General features: G+C 40.0%; 1 protein-coding gene across 3 annotated transcripts in view; it reads right to left on the bottom strand.

Moving 5' to 3' along the window:
• Positions 1–23,733, bottom strand: part of FREM2 (FRAS1 related extracellular matrix 2) — a 187,453-nt gene that overhangs the window by 80,695 nt on the left and 83,025 nt on the right. For all 3 annotated transcript variants that reach the window (XM_082700380.1, XM_082700379.1, XM_082700378.1), the window contains exons 5-6: positions 14,492–14,617; positions 13,128–13,379 (exon numbers count right to left, since the gene is read on the bottom strand). In XM_082700380.1, the coding sequence (XP_082556506.1) occupies positions 13,128–13,379; positions 14,492–14,617 (378 nt within the window). The remainder of the gene's footprint in view (positions 1–13,127; positions 13,380–14,491; positions 14,618–23,733) is intronic.

Below are 23,733 nucleotides of genomic sequence, written 5' to 3'. Positions count from 1 at the left end.
AATGAGGTATCACTTAAAGCTTAAACTCCTGATATCTTGAAAATTGTCACTGCTCCAAAAACCACCGATCAGGAGGCAAACATGTACATTTTTATTCTTATTGACTAATGTGAACTCTACAAGTAAAATTTCAGAATCAATGGAGACTCTGACATCAGGGTGATTTATGTGGGAATCCCAACAGCTGAACGAAGAAAGATTATGACCAACATAATGTCAAACACAATCTGTGTGCGGTCTCGGGAATAAAAGCATGTGGTTGACACTTGAAAAATAAATAATCTTGACCACAGACTGCTCAACAATTGACACTTGAAACATGTCCGCAGGCGGCAAAGGAAAGGACTCCAGAATAAATAGCCAAAACTACTCCATTTCAAGCTGAGAGGAATGCGCTCCTTTATTCTAAGGATCCTTCTTCCTTGTTCCTCCTTGTGAGTGCTACACAGTAGCAGCTTTGCCTCTGCTCCATTGCTTCTAGCACAGATCATGAAAGGGGTCCCAAGAGTCTTCTATCCTTTTGTGTTTACGTGTTTGGGTGTTGAAAAAACACAGCTGTTCCACAAGCCATGGGTGCTAGTCTCTAGCATTTCACTTCTGAAATGCCTGACCTTGGGGAAGTCAGCCTCTTTGGTTCTTGACTTTCTGGTCTACCACATGGGGATAATCCAGGTGGGTCTGTGTGAAGTCGTATCATCAAGCTCTCAGGTCTGTGCACATTCTTCTTGCCCTTCTTGGAGACTGGGGTTTTCCTTGTCAATATGACAGTAGTTGGCAGCGATTTCTCTCATTTAGCATTCACACAACCTGTTCATGCTTACTTCCTGCATTCGTTATTAAAACTAAGGATAAACCCTAAACCAAGATGATAAAAATGTGGACATTATGATTTTTCATATGACTTCTTACATTTAGATAAAACGTACTTGGTAACATCCAGGACTCCTAAGGTAGCACCCTGTTTAATCATTCAAACACGTGCTCTGTTTTAATTTATAGAGAATCAAAGACTAATTTTTTTTTTAAAAAGTAAAATTAAAAAATAAAGCCATGGGGTGCCTAGGTGGTTCAGTAGGTTGAGTGTCTGACTCTTGATTTCAGCTCAGGTCATGATCTCAGGGTTGTGGGACTGAGCCCTGCATCAGGCTCTGTGCTCAGTGGTGAGTCTCCTTAGGGTTTTCTCTTTCCCTTTCCCTCTGTCCCTTCCCCAGCCTGTGCACGCACTCTCTTTTGCTCAAAAATAAATAAAATAAAATAAAATAAAATAAAATAAAATAAAATAAAGCCATATCGCCTCCTAAGGTGTCTCCATACATCCTGAGTTGGGATTGAGGAACAGTCATGGCTGAGATTTGTAATCTTAGTGATTACAGGGTAGCTCAGAGAGGAGGTTGGTAATAGAATCGGGCAGTTAAATAAATGGCTTATATAGGGAAGCTTAAAAGCCAATTCAAGACCATTAGTGTTCAGATAAATACAGTGTCACTTAAAAGCTGCTGAGCATCTCTAATCTAACCGCTGAAGAGAAACCAGAGCAGACAGAGCTGTCCAGAGCAAGGGCAATGCCTCTCTGCAAACTTTAGGTGGGAGACTAACATTGGTTGTCAGAGAAGGACCTCAAAAATTTAAGTGAGCTAAAAGGTACACAGTTTGTTCTTAAAATGTACACACTTTGTTGTTTTAGCATTCTGTAAACACATTTGATGTGTTTCATGCATTTTTTTTTTGTAACTAGAGCTCTGTTCTATCTTTTTTTTCATATTAAAAAATAGTAAGTAGCCCTGGTCAGCCTGCTCTCTCTAGGTATTCATTCATTCATTCATTTATTACATATTTATTGAGCACCTATAAGGGGCTAAGCACCATGCTTTGCGCAGGCTGTACCAATGGAGACACAGCCCTCATCTTTGAAGAGCTTCTGGTCTAGTAGTTGAAGCAGAAAGTAAATACCCTATTGCACTGTTGTTTTGACAGCAATAATAATGCTAACTAAACATACTGTTATTCTAAGTACTTCATATATATTAACTTATTTATTCTTCATAACAGCCCTAAGAGATAGGTGTTCTCATGAGGTATCTGGGTCTTGACAGGTGATATATCTCCTAAGACAAAGCCAGGACCAGACACCAGGCAGTCTGGCTTCCCAGGCATATAGCTTCCATGCATGAAGCAATTCTAATTGCTTGAATTGTACTACCTGGTTTTGCTACTTACTGATGTTACAAATTATATCTATCTCCTTGCCTATTCTTCCCAATTTAAGATTATCATAATCTTTCCCTCAATACTACCACACCATCGTTCACAGCCACAAGCATCACTATTTGATCTGAAAGTTCCTCCTTTCTTCCTTTCCCCTGAATAGTAACTTTAAAAGACTATTCATTATCTTTAACTCTTTAGCTCCCATTGACATCAAAACTTATTGGTCATTGGCTTCATCTTCCAAAGCATCTGGAAATCCTCTCTCCAGGTTGAGTGGTGCCCTATTCTTTGCTCAATCCAACTGCTTATTGAGTATCTGTGTTCTTTTTTCTCCCCTCAGAATAGAGCGCTGTGGACCATACCAGTCTTCCTGAATTCCTTTTTTCTCTTCCTCCTGTAACACCACTCTCCTCTGGTTATTTTCTCATCTTTCCCCTGTCCCTTAATTGTGGATGTTTCCTTTGAAAGGACAAAATAAGAAAGTGGCCATTAAGTGCTCAGCACATGCCCTCCACATAGTGAGGGCCAGTTCGTGCTGGTTAGTCATTATTCTTATTAGCAGCTGGATTTTGAGACACTGATGGGAGTTCACCAGGTAGAGCATGAGGGGGGTGGAGTGCAAGGATATCCTGAGCAGAAGCAGCAGCACAGAGCTTCACATATCTGGGGACTGCAGAACATTTGGCATGTTTGGGACGCTGCTCAGGGTGAGGAAGTGGAGTTAGGAGAAAAACAGAAAGCACTGGCCAGGTCACATCGGACTTGGTGTGCCAAGCTAAGGGGTTGGAATCTTAGCCTAGAAGTCATCACGTGAGAAGTGTAGTCGGGTTTTTTGTTTTTTTAATAGAGAGGAAAAGAGAGAACCTGCACATGCGTATGAGTTGGGGAGGGACAGAATGAGAGGGAGAGAGAGAATCTTAAGCAGGCTCTGTGCTGGGTGAGGAGCTCCATCTCACTACCCTGAGATCATGACCTGAGCTGAAATCAAGAGTCAGTTACTTACTTTCCTGAGCCACCCACGTGCCCCAAAGTGTGCTCAGTTTTAAGAAGCGGAGGGCAGTGATAAAATGAGTGTTTAGGGGACCTGGGGGATGGGTAGGCTGGGGGTAGGCACACTGGAAGCAGGGCAACTGGTTCACAGGGACTCCAGGAATCTAGGCAAAAGAAGCTGGATGGATGAGCGGTCAGCAGTTCAGACAGGAAAGAGAGTAAGGATATGGTATTTGAAGATATAAAGGAGGCAGAATTAGGGATTTGGGGTGGGGAGTGAGAAAAAGGAGTCTAGCACCGGTAGAACTGCTTACCAAGATTAGGAACACAGGAAAAAAACCAGGTTAGAGCAAGAACCACCTGCCCTACTTTGCTTTGATTTCTTTCAGAAGTTAAGTCACTAGACCCATGGTAACATACTTCCCCTTTACTGTTTAAAAATAAAAGAAGATTCCATACATAAGCAAATGATAGGGTTTTCCATAATTATGACACAAGGGTTTGATGGAGTTTCCCTCTTCACAGAAATGTCAAGGGATGATGCAGTGTTTTGAACAAGGTAATGAAGCTCTCCTCGGAGAATTAATCAAACACCTTCTCCTGCTGGTAGTTTATTTGTCCCCTCAGTACCGTTGAACTGGATCCAGTAACACTGGTATTTAGACATACTGACATTTAAAGAACTTCAAAATACGCATCCTGGACCAGTGTTAGTTAAAACATGGTAGTTAGATTCATTAGGAAGACTGAGATCCTCTGGAAAGTGAGTTTAAAACATTCTGTGTCTCTTTCAACCCTGAGGCATAGTGTAGACAGCATTTCATCAGTTCACTGAGCCACACACCATGCACTCTCGACCTGCAAGGAGTAAAGTGAACACCTGCCCTATTTATAATCGTGTCTTGTAAGATATCCCCTTGCAGCAGTGAGGACATGAAGAACCCTCCCTGGCTTTGGCTTTTTCAAGCTTTCCCTGGCAATCAGTGTGGTCTTGAAAGTTATCCCTCTAAAGAGGTGTGATTCTAGACGGAAAGCAGGAGGAGAAAACGAAGAAGAAGGAGGAGGTGGAGGAGGAAGGGGAGGAGAAGGAGAAAAGAATGAGCTTCTTGTTGGCATTTTGAGCCCAGAGCTTTGACTCTGTGGCATACTTCCTGGGAGTGTGACAGACTGTTGGTGAAACACCCTCAAGGAAATTGAAGCTGAGATATACTGCAGCCTGAGGAGGTGTAAAAAGAGAGCTCTTTTTCTCTCACAATGCCTATATTCTGACTATTCAGACTTTTTAAAAGAGTACTCGCTAATAAAGCTCTACCAACTACTTAATTTCTTTTCATAAGACTGTGTTTCAACTTGGCAACTGCTGATCTGTACTGTGACTCGGCTCATTCCAAACTGTGCAATTGAGAGATTGTCACAGCCTAAGGGGGCATGTGATAATGCACATCAATTTGTGAGCTGCCAACTCGCATGACTCAGGCTTCTCAGCTCTTTGTGTGGAGGAGACCTGGCCTTTCCAGAACGGAAGCCACACTGGATGCTCCTTTGAAAGCTCCCATTACATGGGGAGCCTGGTCTTATAGTTCGCCATGTTGAATCTGTTTGTTCCTGTAGCGTGTGTCCCGGAAGGTACACAGAGAACCTGGCCACAGCGTAAGGAGCCCTAATTCCAGGAGAACTGCTTCTGGATGGTGACAGGTTTTATAAAGAAGCAAATGAACAAGATTGACATTTTTACGGTGACCAATGAACTGGTAGATCAACAGTGTCAGAAAATAGTACATACATTCCGATTTTTTTTCTTATTTTTTCCTTCTAATACCATAAATGGAGATGATATTGTCCATTTAATAACAGAAATTTTGAAGTGTGTGTTTTCCACAACAGACCAGATACATATGCCTTGTCTGGACTTGGTGAATAAATCATCATGCCTGTGTTAAGTTCATTGTATTTTACAGACTCTGGCCTCTCCTTACATCATGGGATGTGAAGGTCAAGGCTTTGAAATTCTGTCTTCAGCCAAGCTATAGCTGTTTCTGGCAAATAATTTACAATATCAGATGCTAACAATTACATTTATTAAAAGATCTTTTCTAATTACTCAAGCTCTTATGTTTTTATTGTTTTTACTTTAACACCTCTTTTAATAATTTTAACCTCACAAAAATCTCTAAGTCTAGTATGTGAGAAGTCACTTTTCAGATTTATGTGATTTTTAGCACTAAAATGGAATTCATCTGTGACTGAGATCCTGAGGTTTCTACAAAGGTTTAGTGATCTACTTCCAGGGTTTTAGTGATAATAAATCAGCAACAGTTACCCTTTGATGTCTACAAGATAGTATTACCCAGCCAGCACCCACTTTCCTATGTGGAAGAGATGAGAGTCAGGCATTTGGTGTTACCATGAACAAGACAGAACAAACACAAGATGGCATTCACCCATAAGGATTTGACAAGACAGCCCGAATCTGATCCTTTAAGAAGTGGGCAGATTGCTAAATGATGGGGAAAAAAATCAATGTTGCTCCTTGTCCAGCTGAAGTACCAGAAGACACTACTGTGCTTTCCTAATGATCCTTAGAATTCAAATTTGTAACAGGTGAACCTGAATAGTTTATGTACAGAGTTTACGCCTAAAGCCTGTAACTGTCAGCATTTTAATTAATCTAGGATTTGGGGGGGCTATATGTATATAGAAGTATATAGATTATATCGTCTAGTCAAGTTCTCTATTAGGATACCTCCTACTATCTTTAAGTAGAACAGCATAGAATCAGAAGGCAGCCTAACGGTTAGTGTCATGGTCCCTCCTGTCCACTTAGCCCAGTGCTTACCAGCTATGTGACCCTGAGCAAATTATCTAACCACTCACAAAGGATGACACTAAGGTATCATAAAACCTTGCTCAGAGTTTGTGTGTCTGTGTGTGAAACGATATAATTCAAGCAAAAGACTTAATACACCAAAGATGATGCTTGTGTCACCTGAGCCGAAGGCAGAGGCTTAACCCACTGAACCATGTGGGTGGCCCTCAATATCACAATCTTAATGTCTTAGAACCACCCTAGCCAACGACATGCCTGCAAATTTAGACCCCATGAATGTAAGAGCTTATTCTTGGGTGGACTGGCCCTGTATCCTGGCCAGTTCCCTGTGCTCACTTTCTTGGGGGCCACAAGGTCATTCTTCAGTATGAATTATACAAAATGGTTAGCTGGTCTCCTAAAGAGCTCTGGAGCCTCTGCCTTTTCTGGTAGCAGCGGTGAATGTTTTCATGTGCCTAGCGGGAGAGATTCAAGTGGCTGCTTGCCAAGTGTGCGGGTGTGCACTGGAACAAAGCTCTCCATGCCTTTCCTGCTGCGAGTAGTGCACCGTGTCAACAGTTTTCAGAAGACTAAGGGAGTTCACAGCAGCATAGCAGCAAGGTCCTTTAGAGCTACTGACCATAACTGGTTGAATCAAATGTACTCCTATTGCTAATGAACTCCCTTCGGACTCGAGCTCATTTGCCTGATTTTAATACATGCCCCTGACCTCAGCCTACTGTGGAGTGGCTCCCTGTTTACAGCTGGGCTGCTGGGCACTGGGACCAACCAGGTTCACAAATAGGTAGACAGGACCAGGAAGAGGAGATCGGGAGGGATCTCCCAAAGATCAAACCTGGGAAGTCTCACTTCTCTGGACCTTACTACACAGATTTAGTGAATGACTCACTCATTCATATCTACAAATGCTCTTATTGTTACCCTCTCCCACGCATGAGTTTGTTAATAATGAATTAAGCCTGTAATTTTGTACTACCCCCTCCTGAAACTGTTATAATTTCAAAAAATGGTATGAAGTAACTTTTTTTTTTACCATAAAATGGCTTAAATTTAACTGAAAATCTGAATAAGATGATGGAACAAAAGCACACTATTTTAATATTAGCTATTCTATTTTTATTTTTTTAAGATTTATTTATTTTAGAGAGGGCGAGGGGCAAAGTGAAAGAATCTTTTAGCAGACTCCCTGTGAGTGTGTAGCCAGACGTGGGGCTCGATCTCACGACTCAGCAATCATAACTTGAGCTGAAACTAAGATTCAGAACCTTAACCAAATTGAGCCAACCAGGTGCCCCAGTGTTAGTTATTTTAGAAAGAGGCAATGTTTAAAACCAGTTGAAAGGGCCCAAAAGTGTACTGATTGTTTGGCAACTCCAATAATGTGCTTCATTTTGCATATTCCCATAGTTTCCTTGTTATATAATAAATAATATTTAATGATTTTTTTGCAACTGACAGCTCTCAAATCTGTATATTAATATTTAATAGATATATATTCTAATAACTTTTAGTTATTCTACTTTATATACCTGATTTATTGGAAATATGTGTGAAATTGTACTGCACAGTGATTTACCCTTTTACCCTCTCCTCTTTTTCTTCTGGGTCTCATGCATCCTACTGCTTTCAGTTGTCACCATCAGGTGTGCAACTGTGCATTTAACACAAATCCCTAGCTCTAGTCAGTTCCATAATAATGGAGGCCTATTACCCGGTTTCACTGGCATGAACCCATAGCTAACTTGAACTTGACCTGTTTAAATAACTTTTCCCCTTCTTCCAATCTCCTTTCCCTTGGCTGGTCCCCTCGCCTAACCTCTTACAGTGAATGGTACCTTCCCTTCTGTGAACCTGTCCAGCACACACACAGGTTTTCAGAAACATACATTGTAAAATCCCCTCCTCCTTCCTGCCTGCATGAGATCCAAGTCAGAGTGCGTATTTGTAGCAGTATGCTGCTTCCTTGCCAGTCTCAAAATCTCACTCTACACTTTCGGTTCTAATCGTGTTCACTTACATGGCTATCTAATTAATAACTTCCCAATACAGCTCTGACTGTTGCACTCTCTCACTCAAACACTTCCAAGTGCTCCCTACCTAATATATTTGGAACTCCTTATCACATTCAATGGCACCCACGATATGCTTCAATCTCTCAGACTCTACTGCTCATGAGGCCCACTTTTCTCTTCTTTAGCTAGGTTTTAAAGTGCTTTTGTACAGCTCATGTTTGGTCCTTACAAAAGTTCTGAGAGAGGTAGAAAATTCAGGCGATAATATGCTCATGTTTCAGTGAGGAAAACAGACTGAAGAAGAAAAGTGGATTGGTTAAGATTCCTTGGCTAGAAAATAGCAAAGTGGATCTACAACCCAGGTCCAAGAGCCAACTCAAGGACTTGAGCACTCAACCTTCCTCAGAAAGGCAATCTGGCCCAACTGGATTGTCTGCTTCTCTCAGACCCGTGCCTTCCCTCAAGTATTCACTCATGTAATCCTGGAATACTTTGCTCTGTTCTCCATTTACCTGAATCCTTCCCTGCTGTTCAAGTTCCTCTGCTTCTCCTCTGACACACAGAGTGATCATGCACTTGTGTTTAATCCCACTCTGCCTTCTTAGTTTCCCTTTTACTGTTTCAAATTACGACTGAAATGAAATGATTCTCATTTAACCTTTTATGCACTTAGTTTTTTTCCTCCCAAATAGACTGTATGCATTGTGAGGTTCTGGCCTATGTCTTAAATGTCTCTGTAGCCTCTACCTATCATCTCATTACTCTTTGTAAACACACAACAAATATTTGCTCTGTATGATATGTGGGATTCAATTTTTTTTAGATGGCAGAATATTTCATATATTATTTTATGTTATTGTTGTTTTCCAAGTGTAGAATATCTACAACATTATATCTAGAATCCTAGCCATGGGGAACACCTGGTATAATCTTTACCATCCAGTGCACTCCAGCAATACCTTTCATGCACTGAACATCCATTGGCATTCACTAAATCCTCAGCGTCACCAGCTATTTCAAATAGTCTGCTAATGGCTGCAATGAATTAATATTCTAAGCAGCTAGAGACTCATTTTCCTGTACCTTGATTTTTAGTATTGTTCTAACTCAAGCACACTAAATCAGAATGTAACTTTGTTTTGTCCAGCTATTACTTTAATTGAATTTGGCCGTTCCTTCCAATGACTGGCCTAGCTTTACTTAATTGGGAGCTTACCCTAATGTAAATAACAGTATTCAAACAGAAAAAAGGATGATGACCAGGTCTTTCAGCTCAGCACAAATGAATAAAACATATTTCGCCCACACACCATAGCACGATGTATTTTCCTAGTATTAGAAATGTTTTTCTCCTCTAAAGTAGTCCTGCTGTGAGAGAGCTTTTCTGATGTCCGTAAGCTTCTGAACGGCGCTCAGTTGAGTTACATTTACCATAGGGCTCACCGTGCTGCCTCTTACATGTCCCTGGCTCATATCTAGAATGGTAATTTATTCAAGGTGGTCAAGGAAGCCAGCCACTTCAGCTAAAACCCCTGTGGGTTGCTGCCACAAAAGCAGAAAATGGATTCAGTTCGAACGTTCCTTAATTACCTTCCACAGATTGACAGTGAAGATTAGTGAAATATGTTTAGCCCTGACTTTATACTCTTCCCGGCAAAGAGAGGCCATAACCATTACTGAAGTACTGAGGACTGGAAACAGTAATGGAGGATGTCCAGAGCCGCCCAAAATGACAGCATTGTTCTTACATTAGGGTGTAGCTCATGTGGCAGTTTTTTCCAATGAAGGCTTTAGCTGTTTCTTTTTTTTTTTTTTTTTTTTTTAAGATTTTATTTATTTATTTGACAGAGAGAAATCACAAGTAGATGGAGAGGCAGGCAGAGAGAGAGAGAGAGGGAAGCAGGCTCCCTGCTGAACAGAGAGCCCGATGTGGGACTCGATCCCAGGACCCTGAGATCATGACCTGAGCCAAAGGCAGTGGCTTAACCCACTGAGCCACCCAGGCGCCCCGGCTTTAGCTGTTTCTTAAAGATTCTAAACAGATTCGGCCAGGTGTATTTCTGCTCTTTGAGCCCCTTTCTACTCTCACACCCCTGACAGTCTGCACAGAGAAAACCCTTGGTCCAGGGTGAGATCTGATACTGGGACCTTGGAAGAGTCACTTGTGGTCTAGATTTTGATCTTCTCCTATGTAAGCACAGAAACATCATCCCATTGCTTCACTGAGGAATAATCTAGCTTTGGAGAATCAATTCACTTTTTTAAAATTCCAATTGCTCTGAGTTACAAAGTCACAAAGAATTTATTTCTTACTAGTCAGGGAATGGACAGATGATTTGTCATCTGGTATAACCATTATCACAGAAACAGACCCAGCAATCAGAGCAAAGAGTGCTACACCAGGAGGAATATTTCATCCAGATTACGTAATAGGCTTGAACATCTTCCCTACTCCAATTACATTACTTTTAGTGACTGAAAGATAGGCCACCCTCAGAAACCATACATTTCCCCTCCCTATCAGTGTGGACCTATATTTATTCTTTTCTAGATGCTATGACAATTGTCATTAGGTATTGCTTATATTTTAATCTCCTTGATGAGTGTCAGGAGTCATTAAAGCCTACTGATGAAGCACATCAAATCTGAGTGTAATAGACCAAAATTTAGGACATATATCCAATACTTTACATCTGTATGATCTTAAGCACTTTTCTTAGACTAAATCCAGTTTTCCCATTTGCTGAGGAGAGGAGATACCTACCTACTCCATAGCATGGTTTTGAGACTTAATTGGGTAATTCATGTAAAGTTCCTGGTACCTATAAGTGTTCAGAAGGGACAACTGTTTGTATGTTTCAGTATTATTGCACATGTATGAAATTTGACTTTTTCCTTATAAACCAGCATTCTTCCTCTCTCGATGATGAAAGTTCTTTATGGCTAGCAATATTGTTTAAATTTATAAACTATGTATGTGACAAGCAAAACACACTTATAAGATATCAACTTCTAAAATGACTAAAACATAGGTAAAATTAGTATCCCCATTTTACTGATGAAGTATTAGAGACATGAGTAAAATCTGACCAGACAGCTAGTAAGATAAAGTATTCCAACAGAGATGACCACAAAGCAAACTCCTCTTAAATAAGCTTTGGGTTTCATTTTAAAAACTGACTGAAATATTTACATGTTGAAAAAAAAACCCTCAAATAGACTTGTTAAAAATTTTGAACAGGCAAAAAAATTAAGATAATGACCTAGCTTATTGCATGTGAGATATTACCAATTTATAATGCTTTACAGCACTTAGATACTGAAATGTGCTTGATTCTTAGATTCTTTCTAGCACTTTCTTTACTGGAATTTCTACCCTTGTAGTGACTACCTTCTTCTTCATCATTTCGTATTGTCTCCTTAGCATTCATGAAATACACTGTTTTTTAAAATAAGAGAATTGAGTAGAATATGCCCATATTATAAATCATATGAGGATTAATTTGCATGTCCTCTAAAGCAATTTTATCTTCTCCAGTGATTTTATTATTATCAACAGAGATAGTATGCAACAATGTCTCTAGTGTACGACTATGTTCATTCTAATCTCCAAACCCATATCTCCAATTTCCTACTCCATGTCCAGCACTTTGAAAGCATGCAGGCCATCGAAACTAACATGTTCTAAATGAAGTCATTGTTTCATCCCTAAACGTATTCTTCCCCATTCTCCTTAGCATGGTGAACTGGACCACTGTGAACTCAACTGCCCTAGCTAGAAGCCCAAACATTATTCTTCAGACTTTCCTGTCCAATCAATCACCATGTCATGACTAATGTAAGATATCAGTGAAAGTTGAGTGACTCAATAAAAAACAAAGATTCCAAACCAAAGTGCTTTGACCTAATGCCGGGAGATTAATGGCTTATAGAAGCAAATACGCACCGTAGAGACATTTTGATTCATGGAAGAAGAGAAAAAACACTTTTTTTTTTTCCTTATTTCTCTTCATGATATTTGTGCAGAGAAGTATATGGTAGATGGATTAAGATGACTTTCAACAGTGAAACAGAAAGACCTCTTGCCAAGTGCTGGCAATTAAGGTCAACTATAGTATGTTGGGTAGTACATAATGGATGTGGGAGATTCTTCTTGGCTAAAGGACACCAACTCTCTTACTTGAAGAGACTTTCTGGCTTTGAAAGTCAGGTAAGTGGTAAGGATAAAGATTAGTCAGATGAAACAGAGTGTTTTCTGTTGTCTCTGTCTTTTGTACTTTTGCATTTATTTTCTTTTCTCAAGGCACAAGCTATTTCTTTTTTCTTTTCTTTTTTTTAAGGTTTTATTTTTTTAAGTAATCTCAGCACCCAATGTGGGGCTTTAACTCACAACCCCAAGATCAAGAGTCACAGGCTGTTCTGACTGAGCCAACCAGGAGCCCTTTCAGGCGCAAACTATTTCTTGAGCTGAGAAGATTAACACCATTATACTCCTTTCTATTCTGAAAGTGGGATTATTTTATGGTAATTGAGTTTCCCACAGGAAGAGTGGTCTAGAATAAACCCACCTCCTTTTGGGAGCAGGGAGCTGCCTGTTGGATTTCATTTTCCACACATTTTTTAAAAAAATTCATTTTCCACACATTTATTATCTTTCTAGTTATTAGTTTAACAGTCTTGTCAGATGGGTTTCTTTGTTAACCAAGTTCAAATACTGAGATTAACATTGTAAAATATAAGCTTTTAAAAGCAAAACAAATTAAACAAAAAGGAAATAAATCGATTACAATTGCTTCTATTCTTCCTCATGAAATTGGAAAAATTTAATCACCTAATGGTAAATGGCATTGTAAAAGAAAACTGTATGGAGGAAAAAAACATCATAAGTGTGACTTTTGCCTTTTAAAAATATTGAATCAAGACAGACAAATTGATGCAGCCAACTTTGAAACTTAATACACTATAAAACCAAATATAAAATGCACATGCCTGCTATAATTCTTTTATACTCTCATTTATCTGTCACAAGTTGTGCCTGATGGTCTGCCTGTAGAATAGGCAGAATAATTTTCAAATAAATTAGTACTTACCATCGTCTTTGTCAGGGATGATCTTAATCTGAGCTGCTGGGAACTCCGATCCAATCCTCCCACCCATGGGCATGCTCAGAAGGACATGGAATGTTTCCTCTTCTTCATATAAGGAGTCGTCAATAACAATGATGCGACACATTTTCTCGCGCTCATCTCTGTCAAAGCGGATAACACTGGTGTGGTCCTCTGGCCTGGATATGTAATCTGAATAGGACAGCACTGATGTGGGCACAGTTCCACCTGCCGTGCCTGGGGGTAGAGAATCCAAATGATGTTTATGTAGAACATGCAACATCTTCGTGGTCAATTTATATATCTGAACCTCTCTGGCAATTGCAATAGTGCCTACATACTATTGTAGCATCATGAGGCACCTTCATAGTGGTTTCAACATACGAAGAATATTACATTTCAAGTGTTTTCTTCTCTACTTCCTGCCACTGGTCTTTCAGAAGAACACAATATTACAAAATAATAGCTCCTTGTATTCCTGTGCTTACTGGGTGCAGGCAAAGTGCCCAAGTGCTTTCCATGCATTACCTGCTTAATCCTCTCAACAGTCTATTGGGGGTTACACACTGGAGGTTTACAGAGGTTAAACTACCTGCTCTGGGACCCAGGGCCCAAGGTGGGCCCTGAAGTCTGTGTTTCTGACCACAATTCTTTACTGCCTTTCAACTCATATAAATTCATTAATGGGAATTTTCACGAATGTCTGCTCAGATATCAACTGCCGATATGACCTCATCTTTTACATTCTTAGAAAATCTACCTGTTTCTTAGAAAGATATTTGGTCTATTAATGAATATTATATATTAATTTTAATTTGATGTTACATAAAATCACCTTTTAGAGGAGGCTTACCCAGTGAGCAAAAGAAATATCTTGAAATTCAGAGGAGGTTTACCCAATGAGTAAAAGAAATATTTTGAAATTCAGAGTTTCAAACTACTTTGAAATTAGTTTCTTTTCCTTGGATATGTATTTCTTTGCCCCACCCCAACCCCTTAAAAAAAAAAAAATAACCCTCTTCTACATGATTTGGTTTGGGTGAGGAAAGGAGACTTCAATTTCTTGCAGTCCAAACAGCTTTGAGTATTAGAATAAGTAACCACACAAATCACGTATGTTTTGGTAACAGTAATGCTTCTAGGCCCTCTTATCTCTAGTAATTGCTTTTTTTCCTCCTCAGAGATACAATAGTGAAGGAAGACTTCTGGATAAGTGCTTTTTTGTATTTTATGAAAACTGTAATAATAAAGCATACCCTTCGAGGCATAATTTTATGGTTCCAACATGTCAAAGAGTCTTATATACACATCTTGGGGGGACAGTTTAGTTCTTTGGTAAATCGAGCTACCTTGTTGTGTGTAACAGACCACCATCAGCTCCTGGCTCACGTCTCCACTTCTCCGGATGGGAATGAACAGCTCACCGACATCTTCTTCAACGGAGTATTCGGACTGGGGAATATATACAGTTGACTCTAAGGAGAAAACACAATCACAGCTACTATTATTTTTGTCTGAGTTTTTAATAATCCTAGGCAAAGTAAAATTGCTCTAACAATGAACTTTTCCCCCTCGCATATTCTTTTAGAATAACGCAGTGTGACAGGAAGGAGGAGAAGAGGGGAGCCACGGTAGGTCTAAAGCATGCAGGCTCTGGGCCAGAGAATTCTTGACCTGGAGATAAAGCCCAACATTGCTTTTATCTCTAGTAACTGTTTTTTTCTCAATCAGTGCTGCTGACATGCAACTTTGTTCTCTTGACACAGGTCACCACCTCCCAGTGGTGTAGTCAAATTTTAGAGGCTGAAGAGATGTCGAAGTCACCTTGTCCCACCTCGTACTTTACAGATGAAGAAACTCAGGTGCAGAGAGTTGAACTTAACTTGCCAAGGCCTCTTACTGGTTGAGTCAAAATAAAAATTCAGACCTTGTAAAATCTGTTCTTCTACTCTTTACCTTAAATGTGTTCCTTTTGAATGATTAATGCTTAAAAACACAGTAATGGGACGCCTGGGTGGCTCAGTTGGTTAAGCAGCTGCCTTCGGCTCGGGTCATGATCCCAGCATCCTGGGATCGAGTCCCATATCGGGCTCCTTGCTCCACAGGGAGCCTGCTTCTCCGTCTGACTCTGCCTTCCACTCTGTCTGCCTGTGCTCGCTCTCGCTCGCTCTCTCTGACAAATAAATAAAATCTTAAAAAAAAAAAAAACCACAGTAATACATTGTTCAACATTTGATTTTTTTTGTTGTTTGCTTGTTTTTTTTTTAAACTGCAGTTTCTTTAGAATTTGTAAATCTATTAGTCAGCTATAAGGAACATATCTGTGGCTTCCTTCCTTCCCTAGAAAAATAACAATAACAACATAGTATACAACATTATATATATACAGTAATTCTCTGATTCATTTTTAAGGTAGTTGAAAAGCTTGCTAAATAATAAAAACAGGATAATTAAATTGGTGAAAAATATAGCTCGGTGTAAAACTGGGTTTTTAGGGAAACATTCAGTTCAGTAAGTTGACATGATAACCCCCAAACAGATACTTTGGTGACTAGGAGTCTGTTTCACTGACAGTCTCACATACGCATAGAAAATGCTTCACAGTTATTTTTAAAACAGTAAGCCACACTGCTTTTGATGATTATAAAAGACTGTTGGAATAAGACATAGGCGCTTGGGGTACATGTTCCATCCTCTCCACCCTGCCCTGTGCCCCAGGAGCTGATGAATGTGAACTACATCAAAGGTTTCCCTTGTGCTCTGGCTTCCCAATGGGTCAGCCAAAGGGGAGCACAGGCAGGAGGTCAAGAGGAGAATGAGGTCTGCGCCATTCATTCCCCTGGCTCCTTCCAGGTTCAGGACTGACCGCACCCTTTCCCCCAAATAACAGTTATGGTGCCCACTGGCCTCTCTAGTTCACTCTCTGGGCTCAGCTAATTTCTTCCCTTGCCTCAGGTCTAGGGGTAGTAATGGTCCGTACTCTTACTAGCCTTTAACTTACTAGCCTTTACCATGCCTGGTGGTTTCCCAATCTTTGCGCTCACCTTTGTAAACAGTTATATTATTGCATTCTTTTAAAATTACTTAATTTAAGTTTAAATTATTACACTAAAAAAATCAAGTATGTCATTTGTTTTCTTCTGAGATTCTGACTGATAGATCAACATAAAAAATGGTACCATCCAAAAAAAAAAAAAGGGTGGTTATAAGATTTTACAACTAATTATTCATTTGTCAAACATTGATTGGGTGACTTGTACTTGCCAGACATGTCTACTAGGCAGAGGGGATATGGAAGTAAACAAAATCCCTGGTTTTAGGCAGTTTTCATTCTAGTTGGGATGGGGAAGAGGAACAAAATAAACAAATATACAAGAATATATGGTGAAGGGAATAGGGGAGGGGTGACTAGGGCAGGGTATATATCCTGGTGGGCCTGTGTTACATAGTAACGTATCAATCACATCTGAGCTGAGATTGTAAGGTGGTAACCAGATGCCCTCTGTGAATAACTTAGAGAAGAGAATTCCAGAAAAGGGATGAACAAGTGAAAAGGGCTTCAGACCAAGTAGTGCCAGGTGTGTATAAGGAATGGCCAGGGGGCCAAGTAGCCTGAATAAACTGAGTAAGGAAGAGAGGGCAAGACATGGGACCAGAGAAGTGGTTGTTGGGTGGATGGTGGGAAGATCAGGTGGCACTTTCAGGATCACTGGGAGGACTCTGTGTTTAAGTCAGAGTAAAATATTGTGTAAATAATCAAAGATTACCCAATGGAATGAAAACACAGCGGTTATTCAAACTTTGCGGGTAGCAAAGGAGTCAGTCACCATCACTTGTCTTTGGCAGAGGCTCAAAGGCAGGCTGAGGAGTCGGAGGAGCTGGAAAGCTTTATAGGAAGAAGGGGAAGGCTGCGGGTGTGCCCAGACTCTAGAAGCTGTTGGTACAGGGAAGCTGTGGGCAGGCTGACTAGAAGTGAGGCATCCTATGTGACTAGTTATGGGATCACATCTGGTTTCTTTGGTTGATCTTAACTTGAAAAAGAGGAGAAAAAATAGGGAAGCTGTCAGTTATTGATCAAATTTCGACCATTTGGGGCTGATTGCTTCAGAGGCCATGGTGTCATTTCCCAGTTGCTGTCATTTGTGAGTCAGAGTTGTATTTTAGTATGTGGTCTGTCCATTGTCTGTGTATGTCCATCCATCTCTCAATATAAAAGCATGAGAAGTCATTGAATATGGGGGGTCCTGTAACCTGACATATTGAGATGACAGTTGAGATGACAAACTGAGATGTCAAATTATTGTCAGTTGGGCATCTAATCCTGGGTTTCAGTGGACAGGTCCAGATGGGAAAGATAAAAGTGGGAGTTACTGGCTTGTTGATTTATGTGAGGTCTGAGTCAGAATTAAATCATTTAGGGAGGGATTATAGATAAACAGGACAATGGATCCAGGGACTAGCCGCAGGGCATTTAGAGGTCAGGGAGATAAGGAAGCAGGAGCAAAGAAGGCTGAGAGGGGTCCCAGCAATGAGAACAACTAAGGGAGGTGTGGATTCTGGGGGCCAAGTGCAGAAAGTGTTTTAAGAAATACCGACTGATGAAATGTTTCAAATGCTGCTGACAAGTCAAGAAAGTCGAGAATCAATCATTAGATTTGGCAAAGGGAAGTCACTGGTTATCTTTATATGAACTGTTTCAGAGGAGTAGAGAGGACAAAAGCCTGAAACAATAAGTGGGAGGAGATAAATTTTGAAGACAAGAGGCATAGACACTTCAAAAAATCTGCTGACAATAGAGTGACATCTACAGAAATATCTTGTTTGTTTTCAAGATGAGTTTTTGTAAGGGCAAAATTACTCCTACTATTATGAAGTAGGATTTTACCAAACATAAAATACCAAACATAGAAATTATTGTAACATTTCATTAGCAAAAAATACACAAAGTGCCACAAAATATTCAAGTCAAGTGTTCAATGAGTTCCAATGAGTTTCTTTATTAACTAACAGAAATTAAGAATGGTATGACTTAGGTTTTGGCAGTCCTCAGGTCATTTACTCCAACGGCATTGGTATAACTATTACACAAAGTTTTGTTTCTCTCTTAAAGTTTGCTATGGACCAAATGCGTCCCTCAAAATTTATACATGGAAGCCCTAACCCTCAGAGTGATGATATTTGGAGGTGGGGACTGTTGAGAAGGAACTAGGTTAAGATGAGGTCATGGGAGTGGGACCCTCATTTCGGGATTAGTATTCTTAAAAGAATATGATCTATCTGTCGGCCTGTCTCAGAGTTGATTATATATAGTAGTTATTCTATACTTCTAATCTATACTGACCAACTTTTAAAAATAAGTTATTCATAAAAGTCCCACGTAAGGCATTATAACTTCATCCCTTGAGTACCTGAGTTCCTCCTACATGCTATGGCCCATGTGGGTTTGATTAAACAAGCCAGCACTGGTTAGTAGAGCCAGGAGGTTTGAAGAAGGAATAAAGATGAAAGCTAGGTGTCTCGAACCCACTCCTACACTTGATCTGACAGAGGGTGAAGAGGTCCAGCACCACGTTTAAGTCTTCTGCTGACCGAACTTTGGGCAGAAATAGGTGGTTTATGGGAGAAACAGGAAAAGGAGAGAGGGAGAAAAGCTTCCCTATTAGATTTTTCTAGTTAACGTCATTTTTCAACCTCACTTCTTATGTATAGTCGAAACTCAATGCAGACTGCCCCAAGCAAGCATGGCTTTTTCAGTGTAACCACCACCCCCACTGGCATTTGTGTAGCATCCTTAAAAATTATTAGCTAATACCAAAAAAAATTATTACCTAATTCGAGTGGGGTTCTTACTATTTGTGAAGCCCTTATTCTAAATGCTTTCCATGTGTTGGCTGTTTTTCTCCCAGCAACAAGGCTTTCACATAAGAACTATTATGGCTGTCATTTTACCTCTGAGGACATGAGGCACACAGAGGTCATGGAACCAGCGGAAGGTTAGGCTGGTAGTGGCAATGCCCATATTTGAGCCCAAGAAGCCTGTCTCAAAGACCAAACCCATAACTGCTATGGTCTACTGCTAAAGGAAGAACATTCCGGGTAGCAAGCAGCAGCACTCACGCCAGAGACAAACAGAAGGCTCAACTGAGATTATAAAAGACATAATGACTGCTAAAACAGAGCCGGCAGAGATGGCAGAGGCAGAACAAAGAAAGCTAAAAACAAGTATCTTAGTATCTTGAGAACTCCTTTATAGATCCAATGTATTCATAGAAGTCTATATATAAATTTATACATATAAAATTATAAAAGCATTATGTAAGGTATAAAAGTTGTATGATATTCATATTAATAAAGTTATAGAATATAAATGTAACACATAATAATGTGTTAATAGATATAATATATACAGATATAAATATATACAGATATAATATCTGTATTATGTAATGTAACAACATGTCCTGTGTCAGATCCTAGTGAGCCCATTAAATGGAAGCTATAGCAGCCTCTGGGAAGGGGTTCGTTGAGAGGCAAAGTCAGGGAGGTATTCTAAAAACAGTAAACTCTCTGCTAAGTAAATAGAGACACACACAAAAATAACTGCAGGGTCAAGCTCTCCAATCTTAATTAACACTGGCTTTCCCACAGGGTAGACCTACGAGGGACCTTTCCTTCTTTAAATCTCTCAGAATTCTTAATGATGAACATGGATGATTTTTATAGATATTCAGATCAGTTTCATTATTCTGTATTTTGCATTTTGAAAGATAAAGCTGAATCCAGGGAGTGCCTTCTTTATTAACTGATGCAACTGTGCTGTAATGAACGCTTTGATCTGCAACCGCAGGGTTTACTTTTAGGTTTGACTGGGCTGTCACTTAGGCAAAAAATGACTTCTGTTCTCAGAAATAAAGCAGCTGTCATTATGTTTGAAAGATAATGTTCATGCTGTCCTTTTCTCAATTATCCTGAACAGATTAAAAACAAAAAACAAAACAGATTCTACTAAAACATGATAGGACAAAATGTTTTCTAAAAATCTTTGTTATATGGAACAGAGAAAGAAAATGCAGCGTATGGAGAAAGGCACTGAGTGTTCATCGTCTTTGGAAAGTTTGGCACATTCAAAAACCAACCCTGAAGATATTCCGGGACCTCCTTGGGCTACCATGGTGCCCACAGACTGGTCAACAAGCGGTACTGAGTAGGAAGTCTGTCCCTGATGTGTTTGAACTTGGACAGCTCTCTTAATTTCCGTGGTCTGTGTTTTTACTCTGAAACAGACATAGTGATTGATATAGGCTAAATTTACAGGGACTCGAAAGAGACACAAATAAGAATAATGAAAACATCTAAATCACATGATAATAAGTATCATACGTTCACATCAGGATGCCACGAGATCCAAAAATCATCCTTTAGCACTATGCAAATGTGGGTCAGAATGGATCTTTGGGTAATCTTTGTTCCTATCATTAAATGTTTTCATTTCATGAACATAGAAACTTTCAGACACTAAACTGGTTTAATTTTGCACCCCCTTTTTCATATCCACCACCTGGTGCCAGCAATGTACAGATATGTGCTGCACCTTGAATAAGTATTTAGAATTGTCTATCTCTTAAGACAATGCCTTGTGTTTCAAAAGACAAAAGGCTTTCCATTCTCAGAAAAAAAAAAAAAAGAAAGAAAGAAAGGAAAAAAAGCAAAAATCCTCCACACTCATTGAAATTCAATTTTTTCATGCTTTGTTTATCATTTTGGTGTCCTAAGCTGCAGTGGACTACCCTTTCACTAATTCTGTACCTTCAATTTTGGTACACTTGTCTCATTGGCTAGCCAGTGATCTCCCCATGTCGACACTGACAATAGTACAAAATTTTAAAAGCAATTAACTAGTGTTTGTGTTTCATGGAATAGTTTATGTCATCTGGATTCTACCACATGAAATGGGTTTGGTTCACTCAGCACACACGTTTGCCTTTTCTCCCATCCAAGTACTAACCAGGCCCGACCCTGCTTAGCTTCCGAGATCAGACGAGATCGGGCGCGTTCAGGGTGGTATGGCCGTAGACACATTTGCCTTTTCTTTAAGTCCAATAAGACTAGGTCCTTGAGCTCCAAGTTCCACTTTCCTCTAGAATGGTATGTTTATTCTCTACTGTGTGTGTATATATATATATATATATATATATATATATATATATATAATCTCCTAATCTAGTCATACTCAGTTCATGGTTGATTTGGGTATCACAAAGGTATCAGAATGAGCCCCTTTCAATCAGAAGTTTGCAGACACTTCAAGTGTAAATACTAAATAATTGCATAAAATAGTTACGGGCCTCAGACGTTTATGCTAAGTATCCATACTTGAACACCTATATTTGAGGCTGTGTTCTGCTAAGAAAGTACATAAAACTCAATTTACCCTGGTTAGAAATTATTCAAGGTAAACAAAATGAATGGGATCTTGATATAAAATAGGTTTTAGCTCTTACCTATTTTCCTCTTAACAGAAACAAAAATGTCGAATATTAATCATAATATTAATATCTGTATACCTCTAAGAGTGAGAAAAGATGGCTTCTGTCTGACAGTTAGGGAACCTAATGTGTAGGAAATTAAGACTACTCCTTCCAGGTTAGAGACTTCTCCTCTGGGTGCTGATTGCTCCTGTATCACAGCACACAGCAATCCGCATCGTTAGCAGTAATCATTTCATAGGAATCACCACCTAAAGATACCCTTTCAGAGTTAATATGCCTTCTTCAGTGTAGCTCCCTCATCCCCAGCTCTTAACAGAATTCCTATAGCGAATGTTCAATAAACAGCTGTTGAACATAGATGCACTGCGCAAGACCTGGAGTAGTCTTGAGTATCATCCTAGAACCCTTGTTTTGTTTACCTATCCTAATACATTTTTTTGGCTTGATATATAAAGGGAAAATTTTAAAGAATAAGAAGAGAAGGAATCGGGGGCACTTGGGTGGTTCAATGGGTTAAGCCTCTGTCTTCGGTTCAGGTTATGATCTCAGGGTCCTGGCATCGAGCCCCACATAGGGTTCTCTGCTCAGCAGGGAGCCTGCTTCCCACCCCGCCCCCCCACCGACCCCTGCCTGCCTCTCTGCCTGCTTGTGATCTCTCCGCCTCTGTCAAATAAATAAATAAAATCTTAAAAAAAAAAAAAAAAGAGAAGGAATCACTTTGTTCTTGGTTTTGTTTTGTTTTGTTTTTTCATGCACAAGAATAGGTGAAACAATGTTGCTGTTGGCAAAGTGTGCCGTTTAATGATGATTCTGGGAATTATTTCTTTTCAGTCTCCTGGAATGACAGAAGACTATAAAACTCAGGGAAAAGAGAAAAGGAAAAAAAAAATCTCTCTCTATATTCAGACACTGGCTCTGGTACTTATTAGCAAAGAATTTTGGGGAAAGAAATTCTTTGAGCCTCAGAGATCTCACTTGGAAATTGACATATAAATTGCAGGTTTAGATGTGACATGACTGTGAAGCTCCTAACGCACCATAAGGCTCCCAGAGGATATTCAAATATGGTAGAGCTTGCTATTATGATTACTATCCCTTGGCCTATGGAATAATCCTTTCGAACTTCTCTGGCTTGGGTTAGAAAAGAGGGCAGGAGGAGTAACAATGACCTGGAATTTTCTCGAAGCCTTTCTAGTCCTCTGGCAATCTGCTACCTGCTCTTGAATCGTCCAGCCTAGCTGCAGAGGATCTTTCAGCAAAAGTTTATTGTTACCACTCAGTGGTACCCCACAGAGGAGTGCCCATTCCCTCAGAGGAAGTGTTATTTTACTCATCCCTGCTAATACAAAAGGCAACCAAATGCAACAGCTTCCAAGAGGCCAATTTAGGCAGAGATAAATTTAAGGATGGCTCTATTTCTCAGGTTCCCCATCCAGAAAATGAGTTAAATGCTTCACACACTTTAAAACCCCTCCCAACTGGAAATTTCTACCTGCATTTGTAAAGGACAGAGGTTGTGGAATCAAACTGAAACAAGGAAGGATAACAGAGATAGAGGACAAAGCAGTGAGGTAAAAATCATGACAAGAGTAGATTTTCCCTGGGAGTGCCTCCAAGGCCAAGCACCTGGGATAAAGGCAGTATGACAATGAGAGGTTAACAGCTCTGCTTGACCGTCTGTCTGTATTCTTCCTATTCTAGTTTTCCTCTTTGTACCACAGACTTCAGTGTATGAGGAAGCTGAATTTATTGATGTACTCAGTAAATGACTAAACCCATTTGTCTGGGAAGCTGTAGATATCCACAGTCATAGCAGAATGGCGTGTCCTCCTTCTGTGACCCCATAAAGCTTTGTTGAGTAGAAGGAAAAGCCCCCTTTCAGTCTTCCATTTTCATGCAACAAAATGTGGGCTTCTGATGTCCTATCTGACAGCTGAGCTGTGCCTGAGTGGCCCCTCTCTGATTGACAGGGAAGGTACCAGCATGACAGCGAGATCTGCATGTGGCCATTAGAAGATTAGCTCCGTTCTGTGCGTGGCCATCCCAGGGCACCCATGGATGAGGACTGGGGTGCACTTGTTCTCATTGGTGTCTGCCCTTTG

Source organism: Mustela nivalis, assembly GCF_964662115.1.
Source record: "Mustela nivalis genome assembly, chromosome: 15".
Taxonomy (NCBI): domain Eukaryota; kingdom Metazoa; phylum Chordata; class Mammalia; order Carnivora; family Mustelidae; genus Mustela; species Mustela nivalis.
This window is presented reverse-complemented; position numbering and strand designations above follow the sequence as displayed.